General features: G+C 34.9%; 1 protein-coding gene across 6 annotated transcripts in view; it reads left to right on the top strand.

The window, feature by feature from the left end:
- LOC138916586 (ubiquitin carboxyl-terminal hydrolase 25-like) overlaps nucleotides 1-18480 on the top strand; it is a 93404-nt gene that overhangs the window by 53416 nt on the left and 21508 nt on the right. For 3 of the 6 annotated variants that reach the window (XM_070229504.1, XM_070229506.1, XM_070229505.1), the window contains one exon: nucleotides 6948-7180. The exons of 1 other annotated variant lie outside the window; for it this stretch is intronic. In XM_070229504.1, the coding sequence (XP_070085605.1) occupies nucleotides 6948-7032 (85 nt within the window). In that variant the 3' untranslated portion in view covers nucleotides 7033-7180. Of the gene's footprint in view, nucleotides 1-6947; nucleotides 7181-15840; nucleotides 15929-18480 lie in introns of those variants that run through there. 2 more of the 6 variants (XR_011423872.1, XR_011423873.1) reach the window with 1 other exon arrangement.

The raw sequence follows: 18480 nt of genomic DNA on the forward strand, positions 1-18480 counted from the left end.
TAAGACTGAGAAAATCTTGGGCCAGCCCTGGTGGCCTAGGGGTTAATTTTGGTGTGCTCCTCTGTGGCGGCCTGAGTTCAATTCCCAGCTGTGAAACTACATCACTCCTCTGTCAGTGGCCATGCTGTGGTGGAGGCTTACATACAAAAAGAAGAAGATTGGCGGCAGACTTTAGCCCATGGTGAATCTTCCACAGTAGAAAAGAAGAAAAAAAGGAAAAGACTAAGAAAATCTTAAAAGTTTTCAGAGAAGAAAGGTGGAAGTATCCTAAAGTTAGTGACAAATGAAACAAATTGACGCAGCAATAAGACACATGAAAATAAGAAAATGATTTTCAAAAATGAATGGAAAGAAAATAACTGCCAGAATTTTATACTGTGAAACTGTGTGGGGTAGCCTCACCAACGCACTTTTCTTTGTGATTAAGGTTTCAAGGGCAGTTCTGAAAGACAAAGATTATTACTATCCCTCCTGTTTCCATGTTTCCTACACCCCTAGACGTGGGGTGCTTATATTGCCTCCACTGCCACAAAATCTGTGTGTCCCAGTAATTTTACCTTTTTTCCCAGTAATTTCCTACTTGTACCTGACTTTTCCTCCAGAAGGGCAGGTACAAGAGGAACAAAGACATTTTTATAAAATTAGCACGGACTCGTTGTGCCTCCCACTTTGCCACTGTAGGGGAACTAGGTGAGCAGTGTACTCAACCAAATAATGGTTATCTTTGCATTCTAAGACCATTCAGTTCAACACAGAAATCCAGGTATCTGAACTGGAGTTAAGTCTGGGAGCCTCCTGGAGGGTTTACCAACCAGGACAGCCTAGAGTTGCCCTTTGGAGAAAGAAAAGAGTATCATATCCAGGAATGGTTAGGGTAGAATTCTGAATTTTTAAGTTGGTCTCCAAAGCTCCTCTCATTTTCATTCTGATCATTACCTGGGAAGCAGCTGTGAGGGGGAGCTGCCCTAAGAATATGTTTGGAACAGGAGTAAGTGAGGGAGGCAATTACAGCCTTTTTAAAGTTGATTTATGAGGAAAATTCTAATGCTCAACAATACCAGTTGTCTGGATGATAGGGAGCATAGGAGGTCCATTGACTGCTTTGACTATCATTCCTTTTTGAGTGTTTTTTATGGTAAGAGGTACACCAGTGTCAGATTACAAGTGGTCTGGAATGGTTGAAAATATGAAGCATATTAGTTCTAAGGGCCAGAGTTGCCTGATCAGACTGGAACAGCATGAGTGTCACTTGAAAAAGTGTCAACAACACTGAAGTACCACTGATAGTCCTAAGAAGGATTGGGGCAGGAGGGGGCTGTTCAAAGGTTTGATATAGTCAGTCTGCCAGGAGTGGGCAGCCACACCCCATGCAATGTGGCCTCCTTCACCATGAGAGAAACAGGTCAACTTTTGGCAGGAGTCACATGTCTGACATGCAGTGGTAGCTTCTATGTTAGAAACAGAGAGTCCCTTAAATGGTACTTAGTATATGATTGTGGACATGTTGCTGTGGTGGATGTGATGATAGATTGAAGCAATGGTGGCGATCTGGGTAGTGCAAGCTCGAAAGTCATCTCATTAGAGAACAGGCACCGCTGTATATCCATCACAATGGCTAAAATTAAAAAGACTGACAATACCAAGTGTTGAGCATGTAGAGCAACTGGAACTGTCATAGACTGTTGGTAGGAATGAATAATGGCATAACCACTTTGGGAAACTGGGAATTTCTAATGAATTTCAACACATACTGTGCTAGGACTTAGCATTTCCACTCCTAGGTGTGGACCCTTGAGAAAGGAGTGTAGAGTAGCTTTATTGATAATAACTAAAAACTGAGCGACCAAATATAAGAACAGAATAGTAAACAATGGGTGGTATATTCACACAATGGAATAGTAAGCAATATAATGGAAAACATTTTCCTGGTACTGGCAAAAATGTGGAGGAATCCTCAAAGCAAAATGCTGAGTGAAAGAAACTTGACATAAAAGAGTAACTGCTGTGTGATTCCGTTTACGTGATGTTTAAGGAGAGGCAGAACTAATTTATGGTGATAGAAGTCAGGATGGTGATTATTGAGGGATGGAGAAGACGGCACTGTTGGCTGAAAAAGGGCATGAGAGGCTTTGCTGGAATAATGGAAATTTTCTATATTTTCGTCTGTGGTGGTCACATGGGTGTATACATACCTAGAAAAATTTCACTGAACTGTCCATTTAAGATTTCTATATCTTATTATATGTAAATTATCCCTAAAGTACTGCTACCAAGAAAAAAAGAACATTTAGCTATGTTGATTAATAATCAATATAAAAAAATTATATTTCTATGCATAAGAAAGAATGAGAAAGTGAAATTTTAAAAGCTACCATTTAAAACACATAAAACTATTAAAGACCAGGAATAAATCTAATAAGAAATGTGCAAATACTCCAAGAAAATTGTTAAATATCATTGAGATACATTAATGAATATGTAATGATTGGAAATATAGTCTATTTCACAAATTGGAGGACTGAACGTTGTAAAACTGATCAGTTCTCCTTAAATTGACTTACAGTTTAGTGTGATCTAATCAAAATACCAGTAGGTTTTTTTTTTTTTCTTTTAAGACTGGCACCTGTGCCAACATCTGTTGCCAGTCTTTTTTTCCTTCCCCCCAAACCTCTAGTGCATGGTTGTATATTCTAGTTGTGGCACGTGGGACACCGTCTCAGCATGGCCTGATGAGTGGTGCCGTGTCCTTGCCCAGGATCCGAACTGGCGAAACCCTGGGCTGCTAAAGTGGAGCGCGGGAACTTAACCACTCAGCCCCAGGCCAGGTCCCGCAATAGGTTTTTTTGAAGGCAGTCAACAAGATGATTCCCTCCACTCTCTTTCTCTCCTTCTCTCCCTCACTTCCTGCTTTTTTCTTTTCTTTTTGGATGATCTATACAGCTTAAATGATAATGCTTGTTTTCCAGTGAGTATGCTGCTTCCCCAAAATGGACTTAGATAATCTAAAGTGGAATGTTTTCAAGATTACTGCTATAATTCGGTTTAAATAACAGTAGAAAACAAAGTAAAACAAGCAAACCCTCCCCCTCCCCAATCACTGCAATAAAATTTCACTGGGAAGGTGAACATTTACCCTAAGTTCTCTGAACATTCAGTATGGGAGAAAAAGAGACACAAAACATTTTGTCGTCTTTTTCTATTGCTGAATGCCATGGTCATGACCAGTGTTGGGAAGATAAGAAAGCAGATGATGTGTAGGGGGTTTGGTTTTTGATTGTGGCTTTTGGGGTTGCCTCTCTGGGCATTTTGTTATAAGCTGTTTCTGAGCTCTCTGAGATTTGCATTGTTTTTTGTTTTTCCTTTTTTTTCTTTCTCTCTCCTGGCAGCTTTAATGCCTAGAATATAGTTATTACATACTCTTTACTAGTTTAAAGCCTGGCTGGTATCACTGGCTTTAGTCTGGTGAGTCCAGGGAAGGGACCCTTATGTAGAAATTGGCGTTATAGAAAGTTTATGTTCATTAAACCAGTACTGGACTATAGAAGGGGTCAAGGGCTTGGGAATAGAGTAATATTTAGCTGGAGATGGGCTTTAGCTAAAAAATAAGAGAGGTATAACATCATCTAACATCTTAATCATCCATTTACTTTAAACACTCGTTTAGCCCCTATATTTATCATGTAAGCTCTAGCGAAGAAACAGATCTGTGTTTCTACCCTCCACATGCTAATGGGAGAGACTGAGTAATTAATAAATATTTTTGGTGCAGTGTAATAGATGTGTTTGTAAAGTCCTTCATGATCCTGGAGGAGGCGGTAGGAGGAAACCCACTGAAGCATGTTGTAAGTCCCCGGTGATACAAAACTGAATGAGTTGTAAGCTCTAAATCAAGGAGATCACAAAGTCATGGCATTCTTTCATCCACCGTCTTTTAGTACCATAATTTCACCATATGGTGTGGCTAAGCAATTTATAATAAACCTATTTCTTTAACACCTATACTTTTGTGATAATGAATGATATTTACCATATGACAGAATTGAGTTATATGAATAATTATACATATGTACACATATACACACAAAATATAATTTAGGAAATGGATATTCTTTTATTTTTGTATCTTAGGTAACTTTGAGAAGCAGTGAGCATGTATCTCTTGAGTCCTAATCAAACAGTTATTACAGTTTGTACCTAATTTTACCTCTGTAAAAAAGGGTACATAGGAATGCTGGGGAGATGGTATCTTCAATTTATATCCTTGACTTTCTTTCCCTTCCCACTTGCTTTGAGGAATAGTATAACAAACAGTGCAGGCAAGCTACTTGGTCCTAGAAAGTACATTTGAGGCCATACATTCTCCCAGTCCTATGGGGAGAGATTAGGCAAGGGAACCAAAAAGTTTACGTAAGTTAGCTCATTCCATTAATGTAATGTTTAACATACAAATTTGTGTGTAAACATACAAATCAAGAGGTGTATTTTCTTTGTAGGAGAGGGGCAGAAAAGGAGGGTGAGGGAATTGATTGCATCAAAACATTAAAAAAAACCTTCCTGGATTTTAGTAATCTTAACCAGATTAGAATAAGAAGAATATCATTATCTCAGGGCAGTCTGGATTGTAGATTTGGGTTGGGTCGTTGACATTTGTGGGCAACATGAGACCTAGTTTAAGTCAATCTGGTCTTGAGGCTGAATTTCCTTTTGTTATTACTTCGTGTGACTCATATATGCATTTTAATTTTTGCAGATTGGGTGTATTTTGTAGAACTTAGGTATTCTCATGTTTTTCATAACAAATGTCTATGTGACCCATTGCCTGGTCGTTATGATGGATGTGATCTGGTCTGTTGACATTATTAAGGGTTCATTTCTTAGTGGTATTTTATTATAATAGTAGGTTAAAAATATGTAATGGTAGAGGTTTATCCACCAGGAGATTCAGGATTGAGTGTAGTTTTCCTAGACTTTTGACCAGTTTATACTTTTACAGTATGTTGTAGAATCCTCATTTTAAATGGTGATTGTACATGCCCCCAGGTGCTGGTCAATTGCCGGATGCCTCTTCTCTCTCTTGTGTATGACCTCTGGCTCTAATTCTTCTTTCCTGTTTGTGGTATTGTTGCTTCTTCCCCCAGAACTCATTGCTTGTTTTTGTTCATTCATCTTGAATTGCCAAGATACAAATACGATTCCTTTATTTAAACTTCTAAATGTACATGTGCATTACAAAAGGAACAAAACTTGCAAATGAAAACACTCCCGTTTGTGAAAGTCAATAAGAAATTAAATATACCTTTCTATATACAGCAGTCTTTGTGTTACATATACCTTTTGCATACTGTTAACTTTTCTCTTTTGAGCATAACCTAGTTGCTTTGTACATAATCCACTGTATTATTGCTCTTGTTTTGTATTATCCTGAACTGTGCCGTTGAACAGTAGGAAGCCTCTCAAGTTGGCTCTGACTTTTTATCTTCCCTTAGGTTCTTGAAAACTTGCTTTCTGGCCACAGTGGGATGTTCTAGATAAATTCTGGTTTTCTTCTGACCCAATTTATCTACCTAAATACCTTCCAAGAAATTCTGGTATACTTTAGTAGTAAATAGTTTAAGAGAAAAAGCCCAGGGGTGGAGGGTGCATGTGAGAGTTAGTTTTGGGGCAGAGAATACTGCTGCTAATGATGGATCACACTTAAAAGTGACAGAGGTGTAACCTGTTTAGTTTTAAGTATATAAGGTTACTTTGACCTTTACATTTTAACAACTGTTGTTGTTACTTACTTTTTTTTAGTACGTGGTTTCGTTGTGTCCCAAAGAAAGACTTTATTCTATTTTCACATAAGTTATTTTAAGTAATGATGATTTGGAGTCCTGTTACATTGTGTCTAATGTCATGTTGCAAATACTGCAGTGAGAGCTAATACAACAATTCACTTTTTCCCCATCATTAACAAACATAGCTATATTATTTTGACATTGATCTAGTCGGGCAAAATCTTGAGCATAAAGATGATGTAGCATGAATGAGATTATCTCAGGAAGCCAAAAAATTGGAAAAACTCATTCTTGCTGAGGTTTTTGTAATTAACATAAAATGGGTTAAGACACCTGAATATTACCTAAGGCTTATTTAGAACACTAAGTAACACATGTCTTGAGCAGGCAGTTTTCCAGCATGTAATTTCTTGCTTAAGAGCAAGAAAAACGTCATTGAGCAAAGTAGCATTACTCTTGCTGCGTTTAGATATATTTAAGATATTCTGTAGGCTGAGTTTATTTTCAGGAGGTTAGCCTTTTATTATTCTGACGTGTAGATATTTGTTTCACTAGATTTTTCACTAGGCAAACTTTTGGGTGAAGAAGTGAACACTAAGTATTCTCTGCCTTTATTTGACTGTCATAGAGTCATAGATATCTAGAACTGAAAAGAATCCCAGAGTTTACGTTATTTAACATTTTTTATAGGCAAGGAAATTAATGGTCAGAGGAGTAAAAGTGCAGTTTGTCCAGTTTTTGATGTTTTCTTGATGACTCAAAGTAATTGTTATAAAAACTAGTCATTATGTTATATTTTAAATATATGCTTTAATAAAGTGATTACTCAGAAAACTTGTCTAGGTGCTATATTCCTGGTACTAAACTTGTAATTGGTTGACATAATTTAACATACTTTCTATATTATGTAACATTGTCTTTTTGTGTTTGGAATTTCATTTTTCTGAGGAAAACTGCATGTCTCTTTATCTGTTGGCATTGCCGCTGCTATATTCTTAAAGAAAGCTAACCTCTACTTGAGTAAAGTTGGCATTAAATATTACTTCCTCAAATACGTTATCCAGAGCTTAAGTAATTAAAATAGTTAGTTTGTGATATGCTATTTCCTAGGGTACGGCACTAGATTAATACTTTATTTTTCTTTTCATCATTTTCTCCCCATGGCTTAAGAGTTGTTGAAGCCAGCATAGCAGAAAATAAAGCCTGTTTGAAGAGGACACCTACAGAGGTTTGGAGGGATTCTCGAAACCCTTAGGATAGAAAAAGGCAGGACAAAGCTCCTGTTGGACTAAAGAACGTGGGTAATACTTGCTGGTTTAGTGCTGTTATTCAGGCAAGGGTCTTTTTGCAGATCTTATTTGGTGGGCACGATAGCAATAGAAACTGGCTTGGGGTTGTGTTTCTTTTAAGTTGTATACTTGAAACATAACTGCAGGCTAAGTTTTAATATGCCTTTCTATCTGATAAACTAGTTTGGGGATTGCAGTATTCCCCACCCCACTCTGTTCCTTCTCCCAGTATGGAGTTTTAACAATAGAGTACTATCTGTGCTTTATTTGAAATTATTTTGAATTAATTTCCCCTCCTTCCCGGCTAAGAATTGTTGTCAGAATGTAAAGAAAATATTTTTGTATGTCTTGCAAATTAAGGGAAGGATGTAACCAAGATGTGAAATTAGAACTGCTTTTTTTGTGATTAGATTTATTTGTATATAATGGAAAGTGTTATTCATAGAATTATAGTCATTTAAATACTATTTTTAATACAAGGAAGCATTTCATTTGAGGAAGGTATAGATTGGCAGATAATTCTCAATGTATAGGTGAAAATGATGTAAAGAATAAATATTGATGACTCAAGAATAACACATGTTCCTTCTAACTTGGGAAGCCCTTAATGGAATGTTTTTTGAGCCCCTTATTCTAAAATGAAAAATCTTTGTATGCATAGATATCTGTCCTCTTCTCAATTTTAACTAATTTTCTTTTCTTTTTTTTCTTACTCTTTTATGTGATGAGTATTGTCATAATTCTTTACCATTCTCAGTTAGACATTAATAATGTTATTAGATTGCAAAACCTTAACAATCTCCTTAATCTATGAATAATAACCCTTTAGGAAAATTAATATTTATGTTTATTTTGCTAATACAGTAGAATTGTAGCTTATTAATTAGTGTTCCTGATGAGTACTTTTTAAATCATTAGATGTAGGGGCCGGCCCAGTGGCACAATGGTTAAGTGCGCATGTTCTGCTTCTCAGCGGCCCAGGCTTCGCCGGTTTGGATCCCGGGTGCAGACATGGCACCACTTGGCAAAAGCCATGCTGTGGTAGGCGTCCCACATATAAAGTAGAAGAAGATGGGCATGGATGTCAGCCTTCCTCAGCAAAAAGAGAAGGATTGGCAGTAGTTAGCTCAGGGCTAACCTTCCTCAAAATAAATAAATAAATAAATAATAAAATCATTGGATGTCTATGCCACTTCTTTTTATATTAAAAATATCTCTTCATCTGTAGCTTTCCAAACCTGTATGTATGACAGTGTAAATTTTCATGTGATATTAAAGCAGCTAACTTGGTTATGTAGTTCATTTTCTATAAGGTTAATTGTGTTCTGTAGGATATTAATTTGTAATTTTACCATTTTTTCCACTTCAGTGTAATAAATTTCAACTTTTTCCCCCACTTTTTTTGCTTCTGGCACATGATACCATGCAATTTGAATTCCTTTAGCTTTCTGGATTTATGCCTCACTCTTCAATATACTATGGTAAACACTAGTTAGCATGTAGTATGTATGTATATTTGTTTTCCAAGCTCTTGAAATATTAAGGAATACCTGGATTAACCTAAATCTGTAATAATAGCTTTGTTCCTAGCCTTGATTACACATTAATTATTCACTTACATCCCAACAATATCTAACATTTTCTTTGCTATCTTAGAGTCTCTTAGATCTTCCTGATAGGCTATCTTGCTTTACTTTACTTGCACTATTAGTAAGGGGTTTTACATTTCACTGTCCAATCTAAATTTTATAATTTAGACATCATTTTAAAATATGAAGCTCACTATGAAGGCTGTGATCTGAGTGTTCATGAATATGCTTCGCTGCCTCTATTTGGACAAGTGGATGCTATCTCTGCACTATTATGGCCAATAAGTGAGGCTCATTGATTAGACGCTTCTCTTAGAAAACTTTAAGAAGAAAGAAAGTACTTGGAAATAATCAATATTTGTTTCTTAGAAGAGGAGTTCTTTATTTTTCCACAGCGTATTGTAAGAGGCCTGTTTGAAATGATAACTAAATTACTATTAATAGGTATGGGGATCATAACTTATCATTTTCATAGGCTAAACTCCTCTCATATCTTAATGCAAATTTGAATCAGTTGTCTGTCTATTTCTATCTTAAGTGTTATTTGCTGACCTTAGATTTTGCTTTACATTTCAAATTTTTGGTGTTTTTTGGTAGAGAGCAGAATGAACTAGAAAAATCGCTTGTTTTCAAAATTTGAAGTAATTTTACTAATTTTTAAGTTTTATCTTAGATTAGTGGCTACTTAACTGGTAGCATGGCTTTACCACACTCCTAACATAGGCAAGTATAAGGTTTTTGGAATTACTTATTTTTTCTTTTGGAGAGATTTAGACACCTAGGAGAAGTAACCTCTAACCTTAAAAAATTTGAATTATAGTGAATTATTAAGATATTGACTTGGGGATTTGGAAAAAAATGTTAAGCGTCAAATTTTGGAAAATTGTGGATGGGAAAAAATTTGTCTGAAGATCACTTCGTGGTTTTGTTTTTTTCCTTACTATAATTATTCTATTTTAAGTATTTTTTTATTTTCATCTCTAGTAATAAAAGCTTTTTGTTTTTTCATTTTCTGACATTATTCCTTAATTCCATAGACATAATCTGAGATATAACAGTTTATCATCATAATTGGAACTTCCAACTTATGAAAGAAAAGTTGGGCAGGAAGTCTGTATTAGTGTTGGAAGTGTTTTATTATATTTTCCAAAGTGAGTTGGAGCTTGTTCAAACTGTGACGTAAATGTACTATAAAGTTTCAATTACAAAATTTCTCAGGGATGGAATTTACTTAGTTGGCAGGACTTGTAGGAAGCAACTGGGATTCTTTTCCTTCTAAGTATATCTACCAATTATAGAAGGTTACTGAGATTATAAACTGCTAACTTCGGAGTAGGTAGTGGGAGTAGGCTACAAAAGGTAGAGCTTTATTGTACTTGTTCTTTTAGCTATTGGGACCGATAATTTGGGAGAAAAGTGGTAGAGTATCAGAAAGGGATTATAAGAAGCAAAGAGAAGATTTTACCGAGAATAGCTTAAATAGTCTTTTGGATGCTAGCAATATTAGCCTGACTGTCTTTAGATTGAGCATCGACCCCTTATCTAGTCAGGACTGTTTTAATCCTGTTCAAATGAATTTTTATGTAAAAAGTACTAAGTGGGGCTACTTTCTCCACTAGGGTATCCGTGAATGAGGTAGTTATTTAGAGGTATGTATTCTCCTCTCTCTCTAGTTTGGAGTGTAATCCGTAGAGTCTCAGGATGATCCTTAGCACCTTTCCTATTTGGATGCTTCTGAGATGCTCAGAAGTAAGGTGCTCATGCTTCTCAGTTTGCCTGGTACAGTCCAGTTTATTCCTCTTGTAGATCCACTAGTGCCTGTTAATTAGTCATAAAGCCCTCTTTCATCCTTGGATAATGAAGGATATGGTCACCCTACTCATAAATCATGTAACTACAGGTTGACTAAAATACAAGCATCCTGAGGGCAGAGAACATATCTTCTAGGTTATTGTTCTATACCAGTATATAGTACAGTGTCTGACACATTGGAGGAGCCTTTTTAAGTAATTATTGAATGAGTGAGTGAATGAACCAAAAAGGACCATATATTATTTATGGTGGAATTGAAGACTTTAATTGCTTCTATCACCCTAATGCTGTATGGGATTGAAAAGATGTGGCAAGTTTTCAAAAAATCTCAGGATATCATTTAACATGTTTATTCACATTTCTTGCTCTTATCTCTTTTATCTTCATCACAGAACGTAAGTACATAGTTCAAACAGAAAACCAAAATCCCATAGCAATAAAAGGCTTACAGTGAAAAACAACATTAATCAGCCTCAAACCTCCCTATCTCATACTCCTTAAAGGCAACTACAGCCACTTCTAGCTGTTTCTATCTCATTTTTCTAAATGACATGCCTTCCTGCTGAGAAGAATGAGGATTTAGCTCTTTCATTTCAGCTACCTAGAATTGCCTTTCCTTTCATCTCCCAACATAACTCATATTACAAGTTAAAAATAGTAGTGTTGATGTTTTCTGTGACTTTAAATATTACACTGATTTACTACGACTACCCCTTTGAAATCTTTTGTTTTCCTGGAATTGTCAATTGCCATTATTTTTCCTTTCTGTTTTCTATATACTTGTTCTCAAAATTTTCTATATGCTCCAACATCTCTGTTATGGTCTTATCAATAATATGTTTTATTTGCTCGAACATATTAGATCCATTTTTAGGGGGGTTGGGGGAGTACTTTACCACAGAAGATTGCCCTGCCTCAAATCCAGACTGGATTGTGATTCTTTTTGTTTTAAGCACTGTTGCTGGCTTTCCAGAAGCAAGTCTAGAGAAAGGGGATCCGGGAAGGGTCGATTGGGGCTCAGTTTGCGAGTTTTTACTTAATCCTCCTATTTGTAGCCCAGAATCTCATCCCCTCTCCCTACCATGACACACACTGTGACTGATTTTTCTGAACCTCAGTCACTTAAGTTTAGTTATATCCAAAGACTAAACTTTCTGTATCCCGCACAAGGAGGTAGTAGTTGTCTGATCTTCTGGGTCTGGGAAGGACAGAGGGATTTGATTGCTCTGTATACAGACTTTCATCTTTTAATCAGGCCATCTACGTTTAGTCCCTACCTTACCTTGAAACTTACGTGGTACCATTTCATTTTTTTTTTAAATCTACCAAGGAGAATTTATCTTGCTTCTCCTTGGTATCCTCCATTACAGACAGTTGATATCTTCCTTTGCTCTCTTGTCATTATTCTTTTTGTTTTCCACAAATTGAATTCTCATCTCTCATAGCTCTCTGCTGTTAGCAGGAGTTTAGCCAAAGTCCATTTTGGCAAGTGCTCTTCAGAATTCACATTTTAGCTCTAGACTGAATGAAAGGGTACTTGTTTTCAGTGTGCATCAATCATAAACACAATTTAGGCAGTAGTGATATTTACCCTTTCCCACCCCTTTTGGAGGAATATGTTGACCACTACTATTATGACTGTGATTTAGAGTACAGAGTGTTTTGGACTTAAAAAAGTTAATTTCTATGATTTGTGTGATGGTCACAAGTTCTACTTCGGGTGATAACTTGTTAGGTTGTTCTAGACCATCTTCTTGATCATAGTTTCCTGGACTGCAAAACAAAACAAAACGAAAACAAAAGCAGCTTTTTGAAGACATCACATAACCCTAAAGCAGTGAGTAATTTTGAGGCTAAGCTTTGAGAAAACAATATGTTCAGAGAGTAAGCTTCACATTTTGGGCTGATTTTATTCTCGAGGCAATTCCAGAAATAGTTCTGAATGGCTGGGAAGCTAAGCAAAGTTTTGCACAGAATTAGAGCCCTAGTAAACCCCTCAGACTTTCAGTTAGAATTATAAAGGGCTGGAACCTAGGATTAACTGAGACCCGAAAATAAAGCATGCTTTATAGTTTCTGAATTCCACCTTCATCTCAGAATTGATTGGATGAAATTGATCTTGGATTGCAAATGGCCTCACTCTTGCTTCCTGCCAGAAGCAAATGTAAATTCTTTTGGAAGATAATATCATCATTGAATTTTCTCCAGTTTGTCATGTATAATGTCTAGCACTCACATCAGCTGTAATCAGTCATATCAGCAAATAAGATGTGTCTAAAAATTAATAGAAAATAATGGGCAATAGAAATATGCCTACAGGAAAACCTGAAAATTGAATTGATATAATAACTATTAATATGCTCAAGGAATTAAAAACCTGAATGAGGATTTTTTTCTTGATTTTTTTTTTTTTTATTTTATTGAGGTCTAACTGGCTTTTAACGTTGTGTAAATTTCAGGTGTACATTATTATATTTCAGTTTTTGTATAGATTGCATTGTGCTCACCACCAATAGTCTAGTTTTTACCCATCACCATTCACATGTGCCCCTTTACCCATTTTGCCTGCCCCCTATCCGCTTTTCCTCTGGTAACCGCTAATCTGTTCTCCTTATCTATGTGTGTGTTTGTTTCAGATTGAGAATTCTGATAGAAAACTAAAAACTATTAAAAAAATAGAAATTTTAGAACTGAAAAATATAACAAAGTCACAAAATCAATGGATGAATTATAGCAGCATATTAGAAACAGCTGAAGAGAGAATTAGTCAGCTAGACAGTTGGTCTGAAGAACATTTTCAGATTAAAGCCATGAAATGCAGATAAGAGCATATAAGAGATTTTGAACATGGTGAATAGTACTAACATAGTGTATTTGTGGTTCAAGGGAGAGTAAAAAGAGAATAGGGCAAAAGTAATATTTGAAGAAATGACTGAGAGTATTCAAAACCTAATGAAAGAGATTGAGCTACAGATTCAGGAAGGAATAGGAATCAAGTAGTATGGACATAAAGAATACTGTGACAAGGCATATCATAATGAAACGGAAAAAACTATAGACAAAGAGAAAATCCTAAAAGTAGCCAGTTGGAAAAGATATATATCACCTCTATGAAGGAGCAAAAATAAATCTAACAGCTGACTTCTCAACAGAAATGCGATCTTTAAAGTGCTGGAAATATTAACTGGCCATATAGAATTCTAGAACTAGCAAAAATATTACAAAAATGAAGTAAAAACAATTTTCATTTTAGCAGATGGTGAAATAATTCACCACCAGCAGACCTACACCAGATGAAATTCTACTGTGTGTTCAGGAAGCAGGAAAATGTTCTCCAGCGGGAACTCAGAGCACAGAAATAGGACTGGGATTCTCCTAATTTGTCCATATTCTCTTTCCAATTTAAATTCCTCATAAGAACAGCCCATACTTTGCCCCCTTACTTATATCTCATTTCTTCAGTACTTATTACTGCTGTTCTTCTCCCATTCTACTGAAAAGATGGTTTTCTAATTGAGAAATCCAAAGGTTGTTTTTCCTGCCCTTACTTTACTGGAATGTGGCAACCTTTGAGAGTAATGCTCATCTTGTCCTTCTTAAAATTTGCCAGTATTCTTTGCTGTGCTTCAGAATCTTCTGTGGTACTTTGTGTCTTTGTTGAGAGGCCCCTGGCACAGGTTCCTTTGAAAGCTCCACTGTTATTCTGATACACAGCTATATGTGAAAGCCCTTGGTTTCTCTACTCCTTTTTCTTCTGTGATCTCATACTCTCCATTTCCCTTACTATTCTTATTTTGTCTTTCTCATCGTTCCTCTGGCTTTTAAATGATTCTTTTTCCCTAGGGTTCTGAGCTTGGTCTACTATTATTGTATTCACATTTTTTCTGATTTATAACGTCTATACTCATTGTTTTAACTTGTAATCACAAGATTGTGATCAGGGCAGAGACTTAATATATTTTATTCTCTTTTGCCTGTCTTCCTTGTGTCTGGCCATGTAGTGAGTGCTCCATAAATATTTGCTAAATGAATAAATAAATGAATTATCTCATGTTCATATTGTTGCATTAAGAAATACTTCCAGATCGCAAGATAACCAAAATATTTTCCTACAGTTCCTGTTATCAGCTTTATGGTTTTACCTTTCATATTTAGGCCTTTAATCCACATCTATATCTATATATCTATATCTGACTCTATTTCTTATATATACTAGGCCAATTTTCCAAACACCCACCTACTAAACAAAACTTTGTTTTTATTTGTAGTGCCACCTTTATCTATGTGTTAGTCAGTTGGCTAACCCATCTTTACTAAGATTTAATACATCATTGCCTCCTGTCTAGTGATTTTCAAACTTTATCACCTGTGATTCTCAGAAAGGAAGACAGTCTACATTGTAAAACACTTTACATGTACACATGTATATAAAATATATACAAGAAAAATTTTACAAACAATATCCTGTGGTGAATTTACAGTGTATGATATGTTCTGATGTTTTCCATTGCATTTTATTTCATGTTTTAAACATGTTCATCGTGATAACATTAATGGATTATAAGTTATAGTTTAAAAAACAGCTCCAGGAAACCTTCCCACGGACGTCTTTCATATGCTCTCGTTATGCTCTGTATGATCTGAATTAGAGCATCTTGGAATCATATTTCTATTGTTATAATTATATGTGTGTCTCCTTCTAGGTTGTGTGTCTCCTTGAGCACAGAGATAATATGTAATTTCTTTGCTCTGCTATCACTGAGCATCTGATTTATTTATTTATAAATAAATTTGTTTATTTTAAATGAATTAGAATTATTTGTAAAATAAATTATTTATCATTATATTATAACAGATAATATAATAAATAATATAATATATTATAATGAATAGTATAATATATTATAATGTAATATATAATATTATTATTAAATAAATTTAAATTATTATAAGTTTATTTGTGCTATATCCTTGTAGAATTGATACGTCTAGATAACTCATAGTGAACATAACGTGTCTGAAAAGTTGTAGACTTTACATTTGTTTATCTTCTATTTTGAGGAAACTGTTAAGCACGTAGTAATATAAAGAAAGCTTTAGTAATATAATATGGTGTGGGGTTTTATTTTTGCATTGTCCATGTATACTTTTCTGCTTTGCAACACAATAAATATTGTTAATGATCAAGAATAGTATGTTAAGGTATAAGAAATTTGACTTTTTCTTGGGGAGAAAATAGTCTTATGCTAATTGCATCTGTTCTGTGTATAAGCAGTATAATTGTCAAAAACAAATCTCTAAGACCCGTCATATTTTTATGGTTTTCTTAGTAGAATTTTCCCTTAGTTATCTTAAATTGTTGTTCTTTTTCAGTCATTATTCAATCTTTTGGAATTTAGAAGATTAGTCCTGAATTATAAAGCCTCCATCATATGCTCAAGATTTACCCCGAAACCAAAAGGTAAAATACAAAAAGATTTTTAAGCAGAGCATGTATGATATGGTCTTCCTGTATTATCTGTGCTTGTTTTAGGAGCACTTGCCCCGTCAAGTGTGAAACAGTGTCAAACTTGAAGGTCAACCCATTAATCTCACTTTAGTAATTGCTTTTTTCCTTCCTTTTGAGTTGTCAAATTTCAGTAAACTTTATAGGTTACAATTTACAATTCAAGGTCTTTCCTCAATTGCCTGCTGAAAACTTGTGTAGAAATCAAAAAGGTTTTCTATTGTTTCTGTAGATAAGCCCTTGAGAAGATTAGTTTTACACTGGCTGTCTTTGCAGTACAAATGTATAACTTATATTTTGTAAGTTAACGTTTTTAGGCAATATAATGTGAGAGCTCAGACACAGGGCCAGATTGTCTAGGTTCTGGCTGTGAACCTAGAGCAAGTTACGTGATCTGTCTTTGTTCAGTTTGCTTATCTGAAAAGTGTAAGTAACAACAGCAGTTATTTTATAGAGTTACTGTGAGAATCAGATGAGATAAAACACATAAAGGGCATAGAAGGGCCTGGTACATAGTAAGTACCAGATGTCAACTCTTGTCTGTTATTATATTGTTTATATTAGCTTTTAAAAAGATAAGACTTGATTTGCATGCAGAAATTCATACTTAGTGGAAAAAATTGCTTATGGAGATAGTATGCTTGAGTATAGGGCTTTTCTGGTCTTGTCATTAAAGAATTTGTAGCCCTATAGGGAACTAGTCTCAAAGATATAGAAGTTAAAATTTTAGGTTTCAGTAAAGTCTTGAACTTTGTGTGACCTATTGTTAGTAGTAATGATACATTATTAAACTAGAGTTTTCTTTTAGTGTATAATTTTGAAAACTACTTTTACTGTGAACATATGAAACATTTATAATACAAGCCAGTGGGAATATAATTTGATTTATGACTAGCTTTTTAAGCTATAATCGTTGGGCTATACAATGTCAGGCTGATAAACAAGCCGTTTTTAAAAGGGAACTCAGATCACCTGACAACCCCTCATACCTCCAGAGAAATTAAGAAAAACTCCTTCAATCATTACAGTTTGTACATGAAACTTTTTGGACCTATTGCTTCCTGTTATTGCAGTTTGTTATTATCGGTGGTTCTTTCTTCTGATGTCTCAGTTGAATTATATTTATAATTTATGTGACATTATTTAGAATTATTACTTCTGGTTAGGTATTCATATGTATATTGACCTTGTTTTTATGTTCCGGGATTTTAGTGCTTTACAGAGTTTTAATTTCTCAGTTGTAGCAGATTTTTGGCAAACTGAATCCTCAGTATATATAAAGGATAATATCTCACTTGCAAGTGGGATTTTTGTAGGACTGCAAGATTGGTTTAGTGTTTAGAGTTCAGTGTAATTCACCGTTTTAACAGACTGAAGAAAAAAAACCATATGATTTTCTCAGTAGATGGAGAAAAAAGGATTTGACAAAAGCTAACATCTATTCATGACAAAATCTCTCAGAAGCTAGGAATAGCAAGAAACTTTCTTATCCTGATAAAAGCTCATTTATGACAAATCTACAACTTATATAATATTTAATGTTGGAAAGGCTGAATGCTTTTCTCCAAAGGTCAGGAGCAAGCAAGGATGTCGGCCCTCACTACTTCTATTAAGCATTAGACTGGAGTTCTCAACCAGTTTTATACAGCAAGAAAAAGAAATAACATGCATGTTGGAAAGGAAGACAGAAAGCTGTCTTCTTATGTATATGACTTGACTGTCTATCTACAACATCCTAAGTACTCTCCACCTACAAAAAGATGCTAGAAGCAAGAAATGAATTCAGCAATGTTATATGATACAAGGCGAACACACAAAGATCAGTTGTATTTCTAAATACCAGCCGCACACAATTGGAAATTTAAATTAAAAAAATACTTATATACAATAGCATAAAATATGGAATATTAGGGCTAAAGTGGACAAAAGATATATATGAAAACAACAAGATATTGTTGAGAGAGGTTAAAGAAATAAAGTGATATATTATGTTCATGGATCAGGGGATTCAATATTGTTAAGATATGAATTGTCCTCAATTCAATCTATAGATTCAATGCAATCCCAGTCATAATCACAGCAGGCTTTTTTATCGGAATTGACAAACTGATTCTAAAATTTATATCGAAAATCAAAGGATATAGAATAGCCATAGCAATTTAAAAAAGAAAGACAATGTTGGAAGAATTAATTCTCAGGCTACAGTGATCAAGACACTTTGTTATTGGTGAAAACATAGTCATATAGCTCAATAGAACAGAATAGAGAGTCCTGAAATAGACATACATGTACAGGGTGAATTGATTTGAGTCAGAATTGCCAAAACAATTCAATGGGCAAAGGGAAAATCTTTTAAACTAATGGTGTCATAGGCAGAAAAATAATTCTCAACTCTTACAGGGCACTATATATGGGAAAAGAAATTCATAATAGGGTATAAACCCAAAAGGAAGAAAACCATAGGAATTCTTGAAGAAAACACAGGAGAAAATTTTAGTGTCCTGGGT

Source organism: Equus caballus, chromosome 12 (genome assembly GCF_041296265.1).
Source record: "Equus caballus isolate H_3958 breed thoroughbred chromosome 12, TB-T2T, whole genome shotgun sequence".
Taxonomy (NCBI): Eukaryota; Metazoa; Chordata; class Mammalia; order Perissodactyla; family Equidae; genus Equus; species Equus caballus.